Source organism: Electrona antarctica (assembly GCF_951216825.1).
Source record: "Electrona antarctica genome assembly, chromosome: 1".
NCBI classification, from domain to species: Eukaryota; Metazoa; Chordata; class Actinopteri; order Myctophiformes; family Myctophidae; genus Electrona; species Electrona antarctica.
This window is the reverse complement of record NC_136806.1, coordinates 24,270,261-24,293,119: the sequence shown is the minus strand read 5'-3', so window position 1 is coordinate 24,293,119 and position 22,859 is coordinate 24,270,261. Positions and strand designations below refer to the sequence as shown.

The 22,859-nt window shown below is 42.4% G+C and overlaps 1 protein-coding gene across 2 annotated transcripts in view; it reads left to right on the top strand.

Moving 5' to 3' along the window:
- The window catches only part of ahnak (AHNAK nucleoprotein), a 40,820-nt gene extending 18,314 nt beyond the window's left edge, over positions 1 to 22,506 (top strand). For both annotated transcript variants that reach the window (XM_079498556.1, XM_079498555.1), the window contains exon 6: positions 61 to 22,506. In XM_079498556.1, the coding sequence (XP_079354682.1) occupies positions 61 to 21,456 (21,396 nt within the window). In that variant the 3' untranslated portion in view covers positions 21,457 to 22,506. The remainder of the gene's footprint in view (positions 1 to 60) is intronic.
- The last annotated feature ends 353 nt before the right edge of the window (positions 22,507 to 22,859 follow it).

Sequence of the window (22,859 nt, the reverse complement as noted above, 5' to 3'; positions counted from 1 at the left end):
AAAACATGAATTGCTCCAGATATTAACCCCCCCCAAATGTTGTTAATTTTCCATCAACAGGGTGGTGACGATGAGGACTACATGAGAATTTACACAAAAAAGATTAAACCGCGACTTAAGTCTGAAGACCTCGCAGAGGGAGTCGACGTGCGCACTGAGCGACATAGCAGCACGAGCACTGATGGCAGCACCGTTACCACCATCACGCGCCGCATCACTACCTACACTGTGGATATGCCAGGTGGCATAAATGAGCAGCTTGAACTATCAAGCCCAGAGTTCAAAGGGCTACAGCACGAATCAGGGGATGGCTCCCCCCGTATCAGAATCTCACATGAAAGCCCGTCAGGTAAAGGGGGAGAGGAAGAGGGGGTGTTTGACTTGGGTAATGTCTCTGGGCCACAACATAGCTCTAAGGAGACACACTGGAGTACTGGAGGGGTAAAGACCACCACATATAGCAGGGAGATAGAGAGTGAAGGTGGGACAGGGCTCAGATTTAAGGGGCCAAACATTGGAATGTCAGGGCTTAGAGGCCTGGGAGGTTTTGGGGTCTCAAGGGGAAGCGGAGAACATGGAGATGGAAGCATTCAGGTGTCAGGCACAAATGTGACAATAAAAGATAGCTTGACAACAGGTAGCAAACATGTTACAATAGGAGGGTTGGGAGGTGTGGAAATGCCCACAAGTGATGCCAAAGGTGGGGCGATTAGTGTGTCTTTGCCGGGAAAAAACACATATGTATCATCTACATCAGTGGGGAAGGTAGAAGGGGGAAATATTGAAATGCCTTTGGGTGAGAGGGGAAAGATGGAAAGATCTGTAATAAGCATCAGTCACCAGCAGACAAAGGGGTCAGGTAATATTAATATTCCTGGTGTCAAACTTGGAAGTGGTTACACAGATATTGCATTTAAAGCCCCAACAGTAGCCATTGATACCTCAAATCTTTCCTCACAGAAAATATCAGAACTACCAAATGTGAAAGGGAACGGTGTAAAGGTTAGTCTTAATAAAGCTGACATTGACATTAAGACATCTAAAGTTGACATGAAAGGACCTCACATCTCAATGCCAGATATAGACATTAATGCGCAAGGACCAAAGATGAAGGGAGATGTTAATGTGTCAGGATTTAACATCAAGGCATCCGATGTTGACATCAAACACCCAGACATTGACATTAGAGGCCCTGACTTTGAAGGCAAAGAGGGCATAATTAAGATGCCATCGTTTGGCATAAAAGGGCCGAAAATGAAGGGACATGGAATTGAAGTCAACGTCCCCAAAGGGGATATTACGGTTCCAAAAGCTGACATCAAACACCCAGACATCGACATTAGAGGCCCTGACTTTGAAGGCAAAGAGGGCATAATTAAGATGCCATCGTTTGGCATAAAAGTGCCAAAAATGAAGGGACATGGAATTGAAGTCAACGTCCCCAAAGGGGAGATGGATATTAAGGTTCCAAAATCTGACATTGCTATAAAGGCACCTGAAGTTGACATCAAACACCCAGACATTGACATTAGAGGCCCTGACTTTGAAGGCAAAGAGGGCATAATTAAGATGCCATCGTTTGGCATGAAAGGGCCAAAGATTAAGGGACATGGAATTGAAGTCAACATCCCCAAAGGGGAGATGGATATTACGGTTCCAAAAGCTGACATCAAACACCCAGACATTGACATTAGAGGCCCTGACTTTGAAGGTAAAGAGGGCATAATTAAGATGCCATCGTTTGGCGTAAAAGGGCCAAAAATGAAGGGACATGGAATTAAAGTCAACGTCCCCAAAGGTGAGATGGATATTAAGGTTCCAGAAGCTGACATTGCTATAAATGCACCTGAAGTTGACATCAAAGCAACGGAAATTGACATTAAAGGTCGTGATGGTAAAATCAAAGGACCAAAATTCAAGATGCCATCCATGTCAGGACCCAACATCTCAATGCCAGACATTGATTTCAACCTGAAAGGTCCAAAACTCAAAGGTGATGTCAATGTGTCTGTTCCAAGTATCGAGGGAGACTTAAAAGCACCCAAAGTTGACGTTGAAGGTCCAAAAGTTGACATAGAAGGTCCTGAGGGAGGATTCAACATGCCAAAAATGAAGATGCCATCATTTGGCTTCAAAGGACCAAACATAGAGGGCCCTGATGTTGATGTAAAACTCCCCAAGGCAGATATTGATGTCAAGGCACCCAAAGTTGACATCAAGGTACCAGAAATGGACGTTGAAGGTCCAGATGGTAAGATCAAAGGACTTAAATTCAAGATGCCATCAATATCAGGACCTAAGATCTCAATGCCAGACATGGATTTGAATCTGAAAGGTCCAAAGGTCAAAGGGGGTGGTGTGGATGTGTCGGTACCAAGTCTTGAGGGAGACTTGAAAGCACCCAAAGTGGACATTGAAGGTCCAGAAGTTGACATTGAGGGAGGATTCAAAATGCCCAAAATTAAGATGCCCTCATTTGGCTTCAAAGGTCCAAACTTAGAGGGCCCTAATGTTGACGTAAACTTCCCCAAGGGAGACATTGACATTAAGACACCTGATGTAGACCTCAAAGGACCAGAAATTGACATTGGAGGCCCTGATGGTAAAATCAAAGGACCTAAATTCAAGATGCCATCCATATCAGGACCCAACATCTCTATGACAGACATTGACTTCAACCTGAAAGGTCCAAAGCTCAAAGGGGGTGTGGATGTTTCAGTTCCAAAGCTTGAGGGAGACATAAAGGCACCTAAGGTGGACATTGAAGGTCCAGAAGTTGACATTGAAGGTCCTGATGGAGGATTCAAAATGCCCAAAATCAAGATGCCATCATTTGGCTTCAAAGGTCCAAAGATAGGAGGCCCTGACGTTGATGTAAACCTCCCTAAAGCAGACATTGACATCAACGCACCCAACGTTGACATCAAAGGACCAGAAATTGATGTTGAAGGACCTGATGGTAAAATCAAAGGACCTACGTTCAAGATGCCATCCATGTCAGGACCAAAGATGTCAATGCCAGACATTGGTTTAAACCTGAAAGGTCCAAAGCTCAAGGGGGATGTGGATGTGTCAGTTCCAAACATTACGGGAGACATAAAAGCACCAAAAGTGGACATTGAAGGTCCAGAGGGAGGATTCAAAATGCCAAAAATAAAGATGCCCTCATTTGGCTTCAAAGGTCCAAACATAGAAGGCCCTGATGTTGACATAAACCTCCCCAAAGCAGACATAGATATCAAGGCGCCCAAAGTTGATATCAAGGGACCAGCATTTGACGTAGAAGGACCAGATGGTAAAATCAAAGGACCTAAATTTAAGATGCCATCCATATCTGGACCCAAGGTCTCAATGCCAGATATCGATTTCAACCTGAAAGGTCCAAACCTTGAGGGAGACATAAAGGCACATAAGGTGGACATTGGAGGTCCAGAAGTTGACATTGAAGGACCTGAGGGAGGATTCAAAATGCCTAAAATCAAGATGCCGTCATTTGGCTTCAAAGGTCCAAACATAGAAGGCCCTGATGTTGATGTAAACCTCCCCAAAGCAGACATTGACATCAAGGCCCCAAAAGTTGACATTGAGGGACCAGCAATTGATGTTGAAGGACCTGATGGTAAAATCAAAGGACCTAAATTCAAGATGCCATCATTATCAGGACCCAAGATCTCAATGCCAGATATCGATTTCAACCTGAAAGGTCCAAAGCTTGAGGGAGACATGAAAGCACCTAAGGTGGACATTGAAGGTCCAGACGTTGACATTGAAGGACCTGAGGGAGGATTCAAAATGCCAAAAATGAAGATGCCGTCATTTGGCTTCAAAGGTCCAAAGATGGAAGGCCCTGACATCGATGTAAACCTCCCTAAAGCAGACATTGACATCAAGGCACCCAACGTTGAAATCAAAGGACCAGAAATTGATGTTGAAGGACCTGATGGTAAAATCAAAGGACCTAAATTCAAGATGCCATCAATGTCAGGACCCAAGATGTCAATGCCAGGCTTTGATTTAAACCTGAAAGGTCCAAAGTTTGAGGGAGACATAAAAGCACCTAAGGTGGACATTGAAGGTCCCGAAGTTGACATTGAAGGACCTGAGGGAGGATTCAAAATGCCTAAAATCAAGATGCCATCATTTGGCTTCAAAGGCCTGAACATAGAAGGCCCGGATGTTGATGTAAACCTCCCCAAAGCAGACATTGACATCAAGGCCCCAAAGGTTGACATTAAGGGACCAGAAATTGATGTTGAAGGACCTGATGGCAAAATCAAAGGACCTAAATTCAAGATGCCATCTTTAACAGGACCCAAGATCTCAATGCCAGATGTTGATTTCAACCTGAAAGGTCCGAAGCTCAAGGGGGATGTGGATGTGTCAGTACCAAGTATTGAGGGAGACTTAAAAGCACCTAAGGTGGACATTGAAGGTCCAGAAGTTGACATTGAAGGACCTGAGGGAGGATTCAAAATGCCAAAAATGAAGATGCCGTCATTTGGCTTCAAAGGTCCAAAGATAGAAGGCCCTGACATCGATGTAAACCTCCCCAAAGCAGACATTGATATCAAGGCGCCCAAAGTTGATATCAAGGGACCAGAATTTGACGTAGCAGGACCTGATGGTAAATTCAAAGCACCTAAATTTAAAATGCCATCCATATCTGGACCCAAGATCTCAATGCCAGATATCGATTTCAACCTGAAAGGTCCAAAGCTTGAGGGAGACATGAAAGCACCTAAGGTGGACATTGAAGGTCCAGAAGTTGACATTGAAGGACCTGAGGGAGGATTCAAAATGCCTAAAATCAAGATGCCATCATTTGGCTTCAAAGGTCCAAATATAGAAGGCCCTGATGTTGACTTAAACCTCCCCAGAGCAGACATTGACATCAAGGCCCCAAAAGTTGACATTAAGGGACCAGAAATTGATGTTGAAGGACCTGATGGAAAAATCAAAGGACCTAAATTCAAGATGCCATCTATATCAGGACCCAAGATCTCAATGCCAAATATCGATTTCAACCTGAAAGGTCCAAAGTTTGAGGGAGACATAAAATCACCTAAGGTCGACATTGAAGGTCCAGAAGTTGACATTGAAGGACCTGAGGGAGGATTCAAAATGCCAAAAATCAAGATGCCATCATTTGGCTTCAAAGGTCCAAACATAGAAGGCCCTGATGTTGACTTAAACCTCCCCAAAGCAGACATTGACATCAAGGCCCCAAAAGTTGACATTAAGGGACCAGAAATTGATGTTGAAGGACCTGATGGAAAAATCAAAGGACCTAAATTCAAGATGCCATCTATATCGGGACCCAAGATCTCAATGCCAAATATCGATTTCAACCTGAAAGGTCCAAAGTTTGAGGGAGACATAAAAGCACCTAAGGTCGACATTGAAGGTCCAGAAGTTGACATTGAAGGACCTGAGGGAGGATTCAAAATGCCAAAAATCAAGATGCCATCATTTGGCTTCAAAGGTCCAAACATAGAAGGCCCTGATGTTGACTTAAACCTCCCCAAAGCAGACATTGACATCAAGGCCCCAAAAGTTGACATTAAGGGACCAGAAATTGATGTTGAAGGACCTGATGGAAAAATCAAAGGACCTAAATTCAAGATGCCATCTATATCGGGACCAAAGATCTCAATGCCAAATATCGATTTCAACCTGAAAGGTCCAAAGTTTGAGGGAGACATAAAAGCACCTAAGGTCGACATTGAAGGTCCAGAAGTTGACATTGAAGGACCCGAGGGAGGATTCAAAATGCCAAAAATGAAGATGCCGTCATTTGGTTTCAAAGGTCCAAAGATAGAAGGCCCTGACATTGATGTAAACCTCCCCAAAGCAGACATTGATATCAAGGCACCAGAATTTGACATCAAAGGACCAGAAATTGATGTTGAAGGACCTGATGGTAAAATCAAAGGACCTAAATTCAAGATGCCATCTATATCAGGGCCCAAGATCTCAATGCCAGATGTTGATTTCAGCTTGAAAGGTCCAAAGCTCAAAGGTGATGTGGATGTGTCAGTGCCAAGTATTGAGGGGGACTTAAAAGCACCTAAGGTGGACATTGAAGGTCCAGAACTTGACATTGAAGGAGGATTCAAAATGCCAAAAATGAAGATGCCGTCATTTGGCTTCAAAGGTTCAAAGATAGAAGGCCCTGACATCGATGTAAACCTTCCCAAAGCTGACATTGATATCAAGGCGCCAGAATTTGACGTAGAAGGACCTGATGGTAAAATCAAAGGACCTAAATTTAAGATGCCATCCATATCTGGACCAAAGGTCTCAATGCCAAATATCGATTTCAACCTGAAAGGTCCAAAATTTGAGGGAGACATAAAAGCACCTAAGGTGGACATTGAAGGTCCAGAAGTTGACATTGAAGGACCTGAGGGAGGATTCAAAATGCCTAAAATCAAGATGCCATCATTTGGCTTCAAAGGTCCAAACATAGAAGGTCCTGATGTTGACATAAACCTCCCCAAAGCAGACATTGACATCAAGGCCCCAAAAGTTGACATTAAGGGACCAGAAATTGATGTTGAAGGACCTGATGGAAAAATCAAAGGACCTAAATTCAAGATGCCATCTATATCAGGACCCAAGATCTCAATGCCAGATGTTGATTTCAACCTGAAAGGTCCGAAGCTCAAAGGGGATGTCGATGTGGCAGTACCAAGTTTTAAGGGAGACTTAAAAGCACCTAAGGTGGACATTGAAGGTCCAGAAGTTGACATTGAGGGACTTGAGGGAGGATTCAAAATGCCAAAAATGAAGATGCCGTCATTTGGCTTCAAAGGTCCAAAGATAGAAGGCCCTGACATCGATGTAAACCTCCCCAAAGCAGACATTGATATCAATGCACCAGAATTTGATGTTGAAGGACCTGATGGAAAAATCAAAGGACCTAAATTCAAGATGCCATCTATATCGGGACCCAAGATCTCAATGCCAAATATCGATTTCAACCTGAAAGGTCCAAAGCTTGAGGGAGACATAAAAGCACCTAAGGTGGACATTGAAGGTCCAGAAGTTGACATTGAAGGACCTGAGGGAGGATTCAAAATGCCTAAAATCAAGATGCCATCATTTGGCTTCAAAGGTCCAAAGATAGAAGGCCCTGATGTTGACTTAAACCTCCCCAAAGCAGACATTGACATCAAGGCACCCAACGTTGACCTCAAAGGACCAGAAATTGATGTTGAAGGACCTGATGGAAAAATCAAAGGACCTAAATTCAAGATGCCATCTATATCAGGACCCAAGATCTCAATGCCAGATGTTAATTTCAACCTGAAAGGTCCGAAGCTCAAAGGGGATGTCGATGTGGCAGTACCAAGTTTTAAGGGAGACTTAAAAGCACCTAAGGTGGACATTGAAGGTCCAGAAGTTGACATTGAGGGACCTGAGGGAGGATTCAAAATGCCAAAAATGAAGATGCCGTCATTTGGCTTCAAAGGTCCAAAGATAGAAGGCCCTGACATCGATGTAAACCTCCCCAAAGCAGACATTGATATCAATGCACCAGAATTTGATGTTGAAGGACCTGATGGAAAAATCAAAGGACCTAAATTCAAGATGCCATCTATATCGGGACCTAAGATCTCAATGCCAAATATCGATTTCAACCTGAAAGGTCCAAAGCTTGAGGGAGACATAAAAGCACCTAAAGTGGACATTGAAGGTCCAGAAGTTGACATTGATGGAGGATTCAAAATGCCAAAAATGAAGATTCCGTCATTTGGCTTCAAAGGTTCAAAGATAGAAGGCCCTGACATCGATGTAAACCTCCCTGAAGCAGACATTGACATCAAGGCACCAAATGTTGACATCAAAGGTCCAGAAATTGATATTGAGGGACCTGATGGTAAAATCAAAGGACCTAAATTCAAGATGCCATCTATATCAGGACCCAAGTTCTCAATGCCAGATGTTGATTTCAACTTGAAAGGTCCGAAGCTCAAAGGGGATGTGGATGTGACAGTACCAAGTATTGAGGGAGACTTAAAAGCACCTAAGGTGGACATTGAAGGTCCAGAAGTTGACATTGAAGGAGGATTCAAAATGCCAAAAATTAAGATGCCGTCATTTGGCTTCAAAGGTCCAAAGATAGAAGGCCCTGACATCGATGTAAACCTCCCCAAAGCAGACATTGATATCAATGCACCAGAATTTGATGTTGAAGGACCTGATGGAAAAATCAAAGGACCTAAATTCAAGATGCCATCTATATCGGGACCCAAGATCTCAATGCCAAATATCGATTTCAACCTGAAAGGTCCAAAGCTTGAGGGAGACATAAAAGCACCTAAAGTGGACATTGAAGGTCCAGAAGTTGACATTGATGGAGGATTCAAAATGCCAAAAATGAAGATTCCGTCATTTGGCTTCAAAGGTCCAAAGATAGAAGGCCCTGACATCGATGTAAACCTCCCTGAAGCAGACATTGACATCAAGGCACCAAATGTTGACATCAAAGGTCCAGAAATTGATATTGAGGGACCTGATGGTAAAATCAAAGGACCTAAATTCAAGATGCCATCTATATCAGGACCCAAGTTCTCAATGCCAGATGTTGATTTCAACTTGAAAGGTCCGAAGCTCAAAGGGGATTTGGACGTCTCGGTTCCGAAGATTGAGGGAGACTTAAAAGCACCTAAACTGAACATTGAAGGTCCTGAAGTTGACATTGGAGGTGCAGAGGGAGGATTCAAAATGCCTAAAATGAAGATGCCATCGTTTGGCTTCAAAGGTCCAAAAATGGAGGGCCCTGATATTGACTTAAACCTGCCCAAAGCAGACATTGACATTAACGCACCTGAAATAGACATCAAAGGACCAGGAATTGTTGTTGAAGGCCCTGATGGTAAAATCAAAGGACCTAAATTCAAGATGCCATCCATATCTGGCCCTAAGATATCCATGCCTGATTTTGATATGAATCTGAAAGGTCCGAACTTCAAAGGGGATTTAGACGTTTCAGTTCCAAAGATTGAAGGAGATATAAAAGCACCTACAGTGGACATTGAAGGCCCTGAGGGAGGATTCAAAATGCCAAAAATGAAGATGCCATCATTTGGCTTCAAAGGTCCAAAGTTAGAAGGACCTGATGTTGATGTAAACCTCCCCAAAGCAGATATTGACATCAAGGGACCGGAATTTGATGTTGAAGGCCCTGATGCTAAAATCAAAGGACATAAATTCAAGATGCCATCTATATCAGGACCCAAGATCTCAATGCCAGATGTTGATTTCAGCCTGAAAGGGCCAAAGCTCAAAGGGGATTTGGATGTCTCGGTTCCGAAGATTGAGGGAGACTTAAAAGCACCTAAACTGGACATTGAAGGTCCTGAAGTTGACATTGGAGGTGCAGAGGGAGGATTCAAAATGCCTAAAATGAAGATGCCATCGTTTGGCTTCAAAGGTCCAAAAATTGAGGGCCCTGATATTGACTTAAGCCTGCCCAAAGCAGACATTGACATTAACGCACCTAAAATAGACATCAAAGGACCAGGAATTGATGTTGAAGGCCCTGATGGTAAAATCAAAGGACCTAAATTCAAGATGCCATCCATATCAGGACCCAACATCTCTATGCCAAATCTTGATTTCAACTTGAAAGGTCCAAAGCTTGAGGGAGACATAAAAGCACCTAAGGTGGATATTGAAGGTCCAGAAGTTGACATTGAAGGACCTGAGGGAGGATTCAAAATGCCTAAAATCAAGATGCCATCATTTGGCTTCAAAGGACCAAAGATAGAAGGCCCTGACATGGATGTAAACCTCCCCAAAGCAGACATTGATATCAAGGGACCGGAATTTGATGTTGCAGGACCTGATGGTAAAATCAAAGGACCTAAATTTAAGATGCCATCCATATCTGGACCCAAGATCTCAATGCCAGATGTTGATTTCAGCCTGAAAGGGCCAAAGCTCAAAGGGGATTTGGATGTCTCGGTTCCGAAGATTGAGGGAGACTTAAAAGCACCTAAACTGGACATTGAAGGTCCTGAAGTTGACATTGGAGGTGCAGAGGGAGGATTCAAAATGCCTAAAATGAAGATGCCATCATTTGGCTTCAAAGGTCCAAAAATTGAGGGCCCTGATATTGACTTAAGCCTGCCCAAAGCAGACATTGACATTAACGCACCTAAAATAGACATCAAAGGACCAGGAATTGATGTTGAAGGCCCTGATGGTAAAATCAAAGGACCTAAATTCAAGATGCCATCCATATCAGGACCCAACATCTCTATGCCAGATCTTGATTTCAACTTGAAAGGTCCAAAGCTTGAGGGAGACATAAAAGCACCTAAGGTGGATATTGAAGGTCCAGAAGTTGACATTGAAGGACCTGAGGGAGGATTCAAAATGCCTAAAATCAAGATGCCATCATTTGGCTTCAAAGGACCAAAGATAGAAGGCCCTGACATGGATGTAAACCTCCCCAAAGCAGACATTGATATCAAGGGACCGGAATTTGATGTTGCAGGACCTGATGGTAAAATCAAAGGACCTAAATTTAAGATGCCATCCATATCTGGACCCAAGATCTCAATGCCAGATGTTGATTTCAGCCTGAAAGGGCCAAAGCTCAAAGGGGATTTGGATGTCTCGGTTCCGAAGATTGAGGGAGACGTAAAAGCACCTAAACTGGACATTGAAGGTCCTGAAGTTGACATTGGAGGTGCAGAGGGAGGATTCAAAATGCCTAAAATGAAGATGCCATCGTTTGGCTTCAAAGGTCCAAAAATTGAGGGCCCTGATATTGACTTAAGCCTGCCCAAAGCAGACATTGACATTAACGCACCTAAAATAGACATCAAAGGACCAGGAATTGATGTTGAAGGCCCTGATGGTAAAATCAAAGGACCTAAATTCAAGATGCCATCCATATCAGGACCCAACATCTCTATGCCAGATCTTGATTTCAACTTGAAAGGTCCAAAGCTTGAGGGAGACATAAAATTACCTAAGGTGGATATTGAAGGTCCAGAAGTTGACATTGAAGGACCTGAGGGAGGATTCAAAATGCCTAAAATCAAGATGCCATCATTTGGCTTCAAAGGACCAAAGATAGAAGGCCCTGACATGGATGTAAACCTCCCCAAAGCAGATATTGACATCAAGGGACCAGAAATCGACATTGAAGGCCCTGATGGTAAAATCAAAGGACCTAAATTTAAGATGCCATCCATATCTGGACCCAAGATCTCAATGCCAGATTTTGACTTCAATGTTAAGAGTCCCAATCTCAAGGGAGATGTTGATATTTCAGTGCCAAAGTTGAAAGGAAACATAAAGACACCAAAAGTGGACATTGAAGGCGCAAATATTGATATTCAATCTCCAGAGGCACATCTTAAAGGATCAAAGTTCAAGATGCCCACAATATCCGGGCCTAAAATATCGTTGCCAAATGTAGAGTTCAGTCCTAAAAGCCCAAAGCTGAAAGGAGATTTGGAGGGGGACATTAATTTCCCAAAGGTTGAAATTGAGGGGCCAGATGTAACCATTGATAGCCCTGAACTTGGATCAAAGAAGTCAAAATTCAAAATGCCTAAATTTGGATTCAAAGGTCCAAAGGTAAAAACGCCTGAACTGGATATTAGTCTTAAAGGGCCGAAAGCAAAAGGAGACCTTGATGTTGATGTTTCCACTCCTGAGATTGACATAAAGTCACCCAAGATTGAAGGAGGTTCTTTGGATCTTGATATGAAGAGATCAGACACAGGTTTCCGAATGCCAAAATTCAAAATGCCCAAATTTGGGTTCAAAGGCTCCAAGGTGGAGATGCCAGAAGTTGATATTAACCTTCCCAAAGCAGACATTGATATCACAGCACCTGAATTAGATATCAAAGGTCCAGAAATTGATGTTGAAGGACCTGATGGTAAAATCAAAGGCCCAAAATTCAAGATGCCAACCATGTCAGGACCGAAGATCTCAATGCCGGATGTTGATTTCAACCTGAAAGGTCCAAAGCTCAAAGGGGATTTGGATGTCTCGGTTCCGAAGATTGAGGGAGACTTAAAAGCACCTAAACTGGACATTGAAGGTCCTGAAGTTGACATTGGAGGTGCAGAGGGAGGATTCAAAATGCCTAAAATGAAGATGCCATCGTTTGGCTTCAAAGGTCCAAAAATTGAGGGCCCTGATATTGACTTAAGCCTGCCCAAAGCAGATATTGACATTAACGCACCTAAAATAGACATCAAAGGACCAGGAATTGATGTTGAAGGCCCTGATGGTAAAATTAAAGGTCCTAAGTTCAAGATGCCATCCATATCAGGACCCAACATCTCAATGCCAGATCTTGATTTCAACTTGAAAGGTCCAAAGCTTGAGGGAGACATAAAAGCACCTAAGGTGGACATTGAAGGCCCAGACGTTGACATTGAAGGACCTGAGGGAGGATTCAAAATGCCAAAAATCAAGATGCCGTCATTTGGCTTCAAAGGTCCAAAGATAGAAGGCCCTGATGTTGATATTAACCTCCCCAAAGCAGATATTGACATCAAGGGACCAGAATTTGATGTTGAAGGCCCTGATGCTAAAATCAAAGGACCTAAATTCAAGATGCCATCTATATCAGGACCCAAGATCTCAATGCCGGATGTTGATTTCAACCTGAAAGGTCCAAAGCTCAAAGGGGATTTGGATGTCTCGGTTCCGAAGATTGAGGGAGACTTAAAAGCACCTAAACTGGACATTGAAGGTCCTGAAGTTGACATTGGAGGTGCAGAGGGAGGATTCAAAATGCCTAAAATGAAGATGCCATCGTTTGGCTTCAAAGGTCCAAAAATTGAGGGCCCTGATATTGACTTAAGCCTGCCCAAAGCAGATATTGACATTAACGCACCTAAAATAGACATCAAAGGACCAGGAATTGATGTTGAAGGCCCTGATGGTAAAATTAAAGGTCCTAAATTCAAGATGCCATCCATATCAGGACCCAACATCTCAATGCCAGATCTTGATTTCAACTTGAAAAGTCCAAAGCTTGAGGGAGACATAAAAGCACCTAAGGTGGACATTGAAGGTCCAGAAGTTGACATTGAAGGACCTGAGGGAGGATTTAAAATGCCAAAATTCAAGATGCCGTCATTTGGCTTCAAAGGTTCAAAGCTGGAAGGCCCTGATTTTGACGTAAACCTCCCCAAAGCAGACATTGATATCAAAGGACCAGAAATCGACATTGAAGGCCCTGATGGAAAAATCAAAGGACCCAAATTCAAGATGCCATCAATATCGGGACCCAACATCTCAATGCCCAACGTTGATTTCAATCTGAAAGGTCCAAAGCTCAAAGGGGATTTTGATGTTTCAGTTCCAAAGATTGAGGGAGACATAAAAGCACCTAAAGTGGATATTGAAGGTCCTGAAGTTGACATTGGAGGTGCAGAGGGAGGATTCAAAATGCCTAAAATGAAGATGCCATCGTTTGGCTTCAAAGGTCCAAAAATGGAGGGCCCTGATATTGACTTAAGCCTGCCCAAAACAGACATTGACATTAACGCGCCTGAAATAGACATCAAAGGACCAGGAATTGATTTTGAAGGCCCTGAGGGAGGATTCAAAATGCCAAAGATGAAGATGCCATCATTTGGCTTCAAAGGTCCAAAGTTAGAAGGAACTGATGTTGATTTAAACCTCCCCAAAGCAGATATTGACATCAAGGGACCAGAATTTGATGTTGAAGGCCCTGGTGCTAAAATCAAAGGACCTAAATTCAAGATGCCATCTATATCAGGACCCAAGATCTCAATGCCAGATGTTGATTTCAACCTGAAAGGTCCAAAGCTCAAAGGGGATTTGGATGTCTCGGTTCCGAAGATTGAGGGAGACTTAAAAGCACCTAAACTGGACATTGAAGGTCCTGAAGTTGACATTGGAGGTGCAGAGGGAGGATTCAAAATGCCTAAAATGAAGATGCCATCGTTTGGCTTCAAAGGTCCAAAAATTGAGGGCCCTGATATTGACTTAAGCCTGCCCAAAGCAGACATTGACATTAACGCACCTAAAATAGACATCAAAGGACCAGGAATTGATGTTGAAGGCCCTGATGGTAAAATTAAAGGTCCTAAATTCAAGATGCCATCCATATCAGGACCCAACATCTCTATGCCAGATCTTGATTTCAACTTGAAAGGTCCAAAGCTTGAGGGAGACATAAAAGCACCTAAGATGGACATTGAAGGTCCAGAAGTTGACATTGAAGGACCTGAGGGAGGATTTAAAATGCCAAAATTCAAGATGCCGTCATTTGGCTTCAAAGGTCCAAAGCTGGAAGGCCCTGATTTTGACGTAAACCTCCCCAAAGCAGACATTGATATCAAAGGACCAGAAATCGACATTGAAGGCCCTGATGGAAAAATCAAAGGACCCAAATTCAAGATGCCATCAATATCGGGACCCAACATCTCAATGCCCAACGTTGATTTCAATCTGAAAGGTCCAAAGCTCAAAGGGGATTTTGATGTTTCAGTTCCAAAGATTGAGGGAGACATAAAAGCACCTAAAGTGGATATTGAAGGTCCTGAAGTTGACATTGGAGGTGCAGAGGGAGGATTCAAAATGCCTAAAATGAAGATGCCATCGTTTGGCTTCAAAGGTCCAAAAATGGAGGGCCCTGATATTGACTTAAGCCTGCCCAAAACAGACATTGACATTAACGCGCCTGAAATAGACATCAAAGGACCAGGAATTGATTTTGAAGGCCCTGAGGGAGGATTCAAAATGCCAAAGATGAAGATGCCATCATTTGGCTTCAAAGGTCCAAAGTTAGAAGGAACTGATGTTGATTTAAACCTCCCCAAAGCAGACATTGACATCAAGGGACCAGAATTTGATGTTGAAGGCCCTGATGCTAAAATCAAAGGACCTAAATTCAAGATGCCATCTATATCAGGACCCAAGATCTCAATGCCAGATGTTGATTTCAACCTGAAAGGTCCAAAGCTCAAAGGGGATTTGGATGTCTCGGTTCCGAAGATTGAGGGAGACTTAAAAGCACCTAAACTGGATATTGAAGGTCCTGAAGTTGACATTGGAGGTGCAGAGGGAGGATTCAAAATGCCTAAAATGAAGATGCCATCGTTTGGCTTCAAAGGTCCAAAAATTGAGGGCCCTGATATTGACTTAAGCCTGCCCAAAGCAGACATTGACATTAACGCACCTAAAATAGACATCAAAGGACCAGGAATTGATGTTGAAGGCCCTGATGGTAAAATTAAAGGTCCTAAATTCAAGATGCCATCCATATCAGGACCCAACATCTCAATGCCAGATCTTGATTTCAACTTGAAAAGTCCAAAGCTTGAGGGAGACATAAAAGCACCTAAGGTGGACATTGAAGGTCCAGAAGTTGACATTGAAGGACCCGAGGGAGGATTTAAAATGCCAAAATTCAAGATGCCGTCATTTGGCTTCAAAGGTCCAAAGCTGGAAGGCCCTGATGTTGACGTAAACCTCCCCAAAGCAGACATTGATATCAAAGGACCAGAAATCGACATTGAAGGCCCTGATGGAAAAATCAAAGGACCCAAATTCAAGATGCCATCAATATCGGGACCCAACATCTCAATGCCCAACGTTGATTTCAATCTGAAAGGTCCAAAGCTCAAAGGGGATTTTGATGTTTCAGTTCCAAAGATTGAGGGAGACATAAAAGCACCTAAAGTGGATATTGAAGGTCCTGAAGTTGACATTGGAGGTGCAGAGGGAGGATTCAAAATGCCTAAAATGAAGATGCCATCGTTTGGTTTCAAAGGTCCAAAAATGGAGGGCCCTGATATTGACTTAAGCCTGCCCAAAACAGACATTGACATTAACGCGCCTGAAATAGACATCAAAGGACCAGGAATTGATTTTGAAGGCCCTGAGGGAGGATTCAAAATGCCAAAGATGAAGATGCCATCATTTGGCTTCAAAGGTCCAAAGTTAGAAGGACCTGATATTGACATCAAGGGACCAGAATTTGATGTTGAAGGCCCTGATGCTAAAATCAAAGGACCTAAATTCAAGATGCCATCTATATCAGGACCCAAGATCTCAATGCCAGATGTTGATTTCAACCTGAAAGGTCCAAAGCTCAAAGGGGATTTGGACGTCTCGGTTCCGAAGATTGAGGGAGACTTAAAAGCACCTAAACTGGACATTGAAGGTCCTGAAGTTGACATTGGAGGTGCAGAGGGAGGATTCAAAATGCCTAAAATGAAGATGCCATCGTTTGGCTTCAAAGGCCCAAAAATGGAGGGCCCTGATATTGACTTAAGCCTGCCCAAAGCAGACATTGACATTAACGCACCTGAAATAGACATCAAAGGACCAGGAATTGATGTTGAAGGCCCTGATGGTAAAATCAAAGGACCTAAATTCAAGATGCCATCCATATCTGGCCCTAAGATATCCATGCCTGATTTTGATATGAATCTGAAAGGTCCGAACTTCAAAGGGGATTTAGATGTTTCAGTTCCAAAGATTGAAGGAGATATAAAAGCACCTACAGTGGACATTGAAGGCCCTGAGGGAGGATTCAAAATGCCAAAAATGAAGATGCCATCATTTGGCTTCAAAGGTCCAAAGTTAGAAGGACCTGATGTTGATGTAAACCTCCCCAAAGCAGATATTGACATCAAGGGACCAGAATTTGATGTTGAAGGCCCTGATGCTAAAATCAAAGGACCTAAATTCAAGATGCCATCTATATCAGGACCCAAGATCTCAATGCCAGATGTTGATTTCAACCTGAAAGGTCCAAAGCTCAAAGGGGATTTGGACGTCTCTGTTCCGAAGATTGAGGGAGACTTAAAAGCACCTAAACTGGACATTGAAGGTCCTGAAATTTACATTGGAGGTGCAGAGGGAGGATTCAAAATGCCTAAAATGAAGATGCCATCGTTTGGCTTCAAAGGTCCAAAAATTGAGGGCCCTGATATTGACTTAAGGCTGCCCAAAGCAGACATTGACATTAACGCACCTGAAATAGACATCCAAGGACCAGGAATTGATGTTGAAGGCCCTGATGGTAAAATCAAAGGACCTAAATTCAAGATGCCATCCATATCCGGCCCTAAGATATCCATGCCTGATTTTGATATGAATCTGAAAGGTCCGAACTTCAAAGGGGATTTAGACGTCTCAGTTCCAAAGATTGAAGGAGATATAAAAGCACCTACAGTGGACATTGAAGGCCCTGAGGGAGGATTCAAAATGCCAAAAATGAAGATGCCGTCATTTGGCTTCAAAGGTCCAAAGTTAGAAGGACCTGATGTTGATGTAAACCTCCCCAAAGCAGATATTGACATCAAGGGACCAGAATTTGATGTTGAAGGCCCTGATGCTAAAATCAAAGGACCTAAATTCAAGATGCCATCTATATCAGGACCCAAGATCTCTATGCCAGATGTTGATTTCAACTTGAAAGGTCCAAAGCTCAAAGGGGATTTGGACGTCTCGGTTCCGAAGATTGAGGGAGACTTAAAAGCACCTAAACTGGACATTGAAGGTCCTGAAGTTGACATTGGAGGTCCAGAAGGAGGATTCAAAATGCCAAAAATGAAGATGCCATCATTTGGCTTCAAAGGCCCCAAATTGGAGGGGCCTGATATCGATGTAAACCTCCCCGAAGCAGGCCTTGACATTAATGCTCCTAACATAGACTTGAAAGGACCAGAAATTGATATTGAAGGTCCTGATGGTAAAATCAAAGGACATAAATTCAAGATGCCATCCATATCGGGACCCAACATCTCTATGCCAGATATTGATTTTAACCTGAAAGGTCCAAAGCTCAAAGGGGATTTAGATGTTTCAGTTCCAAAGATTGAGGGAGACTTAAAAGCCCCTAAAGTGGACATTGAAGGCCCAGACGTCGACATTGAAGGTCCTGAGGGAGGATTCAAAATGCCAAAATTCAAGATGCCATCATTTGGCTTCAAAGGTCCAAAAATGGATGTCCCTGATGTTGATGTAAACCTCCCTAAAGCAGACATTGATATTAAGTCACCTGAAATAGACATCAAAGGACCAGAACTTGATGTCAAGGGCCCTGATGGTAAAATCAAAGGACACAAATTCAAGATGCCATCATTTGGTTTCAAAGGTCCAAAACTAGAGGGCCCTGATGTTGACTTAAACCTCCCCAAAGGTAATATTGACATCAATGCACCTAATGTAGACATCAAAGGACCAGAAATCAACATTGATGGCCCTGATGGAAAAATCAAAGGACCTAAGTTCAAGATGCCATCCATATCGGGACCCAACATCTCTATGCCAGATGTCGATTTCAATCTGAAAGGTCCAAAGCTCAAAGGAGATTTGGATTTTTCAGTTCCAAAGATTGAGGGAGACATTGAAGGTCCTGAAGTTGACATTGAAGGTCCTGAGGGAGGTTTTAAAATGCCAAAAATAAAGATGCCATCCTTTGGCTTCAGAGGTCCAAAAATGGAGGGCCCTGATGTTGACTTGAGCCTTCCCAAAGCAGACATTGACATTAACGCACCTGAAGTAGACATCAAAGGACCAGCAATTGATGTTGAAGGCCCAGATGGTAAAATCAAAGGACTTAAATTCAAGATGCCATCCATATCCGGCCCCAAGATTTCCATGCCTGATTTTGATATGAATCTGAAAGGTCCAAACCTCAAAGGGGATTTGGACGTCTCAGTTCCAAAGATTGAGGGAGACATAAAAGCACCTAGAGTGGACATTGAAGGTCCTGAAGTTGACATTGAAGGTTCTGAGGGAGGATTCAAAATGCCAAAAATGAAGATGCCATCGTTTGGCTTTAAAGGTCCCAAATTGGAAGGCCCTGATATCAATGTAAACCTCCCCAAAGCAGACCTTGACATTAGGGCCCCTAACATAGACCTTAAAGGACCAGAGATAGACATTGAAGGACCAGATGGTAAAATCAAAGGACCTAAATTCAAGATGCCATCCATATCTGGACCCAACATCTCAATGCCACATGTTGATTTCAATCTGAAAGGTCCAAAGCTCAAAGGGGATTTGGACGTTTCAGTTCCAAAGATGGAAGGAGACTTTAAAGCACCTAAAGTGGACATTGAAGGTCCTGAAGTTGACATTGAAGGTCCTGAGGGAGGATTCAAAATGCCAAAATTCAAGATGCCATCATTTGGCTTTAAAGGTCCCAAATTGGAGGGCCCCGATATCGATGTAAACCTTCCCAAAGCAGACATTGACATTAATGCACCTGAAGTAGACCTCAAAGGACCAGAAATTGATGTTGAAGGACCTGATGGTAAAATCAAAGGGCCCAAATTCAAGATCCCATCCATATCTGGACCCAACATATCAATGCCAGACGTTGATTTCAATCTGAAAGGTCCAAAAGTCAAAGGGGATTTGGATGTCTCTGTTCCAAAGATTGAGGGAGACATAAAAGCACCCAAAGTGAACATTGAGGGCCCTGATTTTGACATTGAAGGTCCTGAGGGAAGATTAAAAATGCCAAAAATAAAGATGCCATCGTTTGGATTTAAAGGTCCCAAATTGGAGGGCCCTGATTTAGATGTAAACCTCCCCAAAGCAGACCTTGACATTAATGCACCTGAAGTAGACCTCAAAGGACCAGAGATAGACATTGAAGGCCCTGGTGGCAAAATCAAGGGACCTAAATTCAAGATGCCATCCATATCAGGACCCAACATCTCTATGCCCGACATTGATTTCAATCTGAAAGGTCCAAAGCTCAAGGGAGATTTAGATGTTTCTGTCCCAAAAATTGAGGGGGACATAAAAGTACCTAAAGTGGACATTGAAGGTCCCGAAATTGACATTGAAGGCCCTGAGGGAGGATTTAAAATGCCAAAAATGAAGATGCCTTCATTTGGCTTCAAAGGACCAAATGTACAAGGTCCTGATGTTGACGTCAACCTCCCAAAAGCAAACATTGATATAAATGCACCTGAATTTAACGTCAAAGGACCAAAGATTAATGTTGTAGGTCCTGATCTTGAAGGTGGTTCTATTGACATTGAAAAAACAGGTGTTACCTTTCCCAAATTCAAAGGGCCTAAATTTGGAATCAAGTCCCCAGAAATTGAAGGGCCTGAAGTGAACGTTAAAACACCCACGTTTACTATGGGAGGCAAAAGTCCTAAAGCAGAAGTTAGCCTTCCAGATGTTGATGCAAGTCTTGATGCCCCTGATATTGACATACATGTAAAGGGAAAGAAAGGTAAATTTAAGCTTCCCAAAATGAAAGGCAAAGTAAAGAAACCTGAGGGTCACATTGATACACCTGCAGTAGAACTGGATGTTGATTCACCAGATATCCATGTTAAAGGAACAAAGGGGAAGAAGTCTTTGTTTGGCAATTTTCATTTTCCTAATGTGGAACTTGATATCAAATCACCAAAGGTTAAAGGGGATGCCTCTTTGTCTGCTGGATTGAGCACACCCGACATAAATGTCTCATCTTCTAGCCTGAGTGCTGGTGTTGAGGGTTCAGGTATTAGCCTTCCAAATGTCAGTATGGAGGGGCCAGATGTGAAACTAAAGGCACCTAAAATCAAAATGCCCAATGTAAATGTAACATCGCCTGACATTGATTTAAATCTAAATGGGCAGGGAAAGACAGACCTGTCAGCTGGTGTTTCTGGTGGACTTCAGTACCCAGAAGGCACAGTCACTTTCCCCAAAATAAAGGTACCAAAGTTTGGCATTGCTCTGCCTCATATGCAAGGCCGGGAGGTTGAAGGAGAAGTTGAGTCAGGAGCAGCAGTTGGTGGAAATGTAAGCATGGGGTCTGCAACTCTAAAGGGTCAGATCAGTTCACCGAATATTGAGGTTCCTAGTCCAGAACTGAAGCACAGTGGAGGAAAAGTAAAGGTCAAGATGCCAAAATTCTTTGGCAAATCAAAAACAAAGGGTGGAAGTGCAGTTGATTTGAGCCTTGCAGGTCCAGATGTAGAACTTAGTGGCAGTGCAAAGGGTGGGAAGGTGTCCAAAGATGTAAGTCTAAGTTCCGGTGGATTAGGTGGTGGGAAGTTAGAAGGAGAGGGTGATGCTGACTTGAGTGTGTCAGCAAAAGGAAAGTCTGCCACACTTGATCTATTCAAAAAATCAAGGCACCGGTCTTCCTCTCTGAGTGATGAGGGAGGACTTGCCATCGACTCACCATCAGGTCACTTAGAAGCAGAGGGTGGCGATATTGCTTTAGATCTAGGGGGAGCCAAGGCTAAAGGAAAGAAAGGCAAGTTGAAGTTTGGCACCTTTGGAGGATTTGGTTCAAAGTCAAAGGGGTCATATGAAGTGACACTAGGAGAAGATAGTGAAGCAAGAGTAGAGGGAAGTGCTTCTCTCCCATCCAAAAAATCAAGAATGTCTTCATCCTCCAGTAGTGACAGTGGTTCGAGAGGAGGTTTCCGGTTTCCAAAACTTGAACTATCTGTGTCACCCAAAAAATGATGAATTATATATGGCAAATTAAACTCTCTCATGTATGCCCAATACTTTTCCCTGTATGGTAAATCCCCAACAATTCACCTGTTAAAATTCTGAGGAGTTCACACGCATCTCATTTGAGTTAAAGCAGAGTAGGATTTCAATATTGTATTCAACACAGGGGTACATGAAATTGTTTAAAATCCCATTTGTAAATAAGATGAATTTGTATTGTAATATTAAATGATGTTTCTTTTGTACATAGTCAAAATTTATTTAGCATATACCATCTCACCAAATTCTCACCAACAGTGCCTTACATGGGTTTTCCAATTGTTTTATTGCATTCTTTTAAATGAATGTAGTTAAGAGTAGGTGTGGTGTAGTTGTATGGGTTTATTGCACAAAAAGAGATATAGTTACAATAGTTATTTCTAAGAAAATTATGTTTATACACCCAGAGTCAGACAAAGACAAAATGAATAAACAAATACATCTAATTGTTTTCTATTAATGAAATGATTTAATTCATTTTGTTTTGAAGCTTTGATATTATATAATCAGTGCATAAGCATATTTACTCAACATAAAGCTGGCCCTTTATAACATTTTCCCAAGAGTGGCAATGTTGTAAAGACCATAATTGCAAAGACAATCATTGTTTCTAGAAACGATCAACTATAACTGCTGTCAATATGTTGTCATTAATTTGTTTTGAAACATCAATGCACCGATATGTTACTACATTACCAAAATTACCTATTTTTATTTCCTTTGATTTTGATATTTTACATTTCTCACTCTTGTTTAATTTCTGTTTGTTTATAGTCTTATGTTTTGTTTTTCACTCCCTTCCTCTCTCCTTGTACACATGTCATTGTGGTGTTTGGCAGGACAAAAATAAAGTCTGAATATGTGTAATAAAGAATAATTGCTAACAAAATCAGTGATGATGCTAGAGGTAAACAGTTGCATTGTCCTACACATTGATTTGATGGAGATGGAGTATGTTACTTTGGGTCTGTCTTGTTTCCATGTGTGCATTCTGCAAAATAAATCAAACTGTTGAAATTTTCTCATCTACCTCTTCTTTTAGTTTATTGTTTGCAAAGGATTGTTAGTAGTGCTTGTCAGTATTACTAATCTAAAATTAGACCCGTCTGAAGCGGTGGAACTATACTTATATTATTATTATTATTATTATTATCAGTCAGGACTTGACCCCGGCTGGGTCGCCTGAGTGAGGGGTATGATGTTGGAAGACCCGAAACCCCGTTGACCTCAGGATACATCACTGAGGATACGTCCCAGGTGCATCCATGCAATGTATTTTTTAGTTATAGTTCTTCTATTTATAGTGACTCATAGGAATAGACTATGTGACAACCAGGTATAGTCTGGTGACCACCGGAGAGACGGGTGACAGC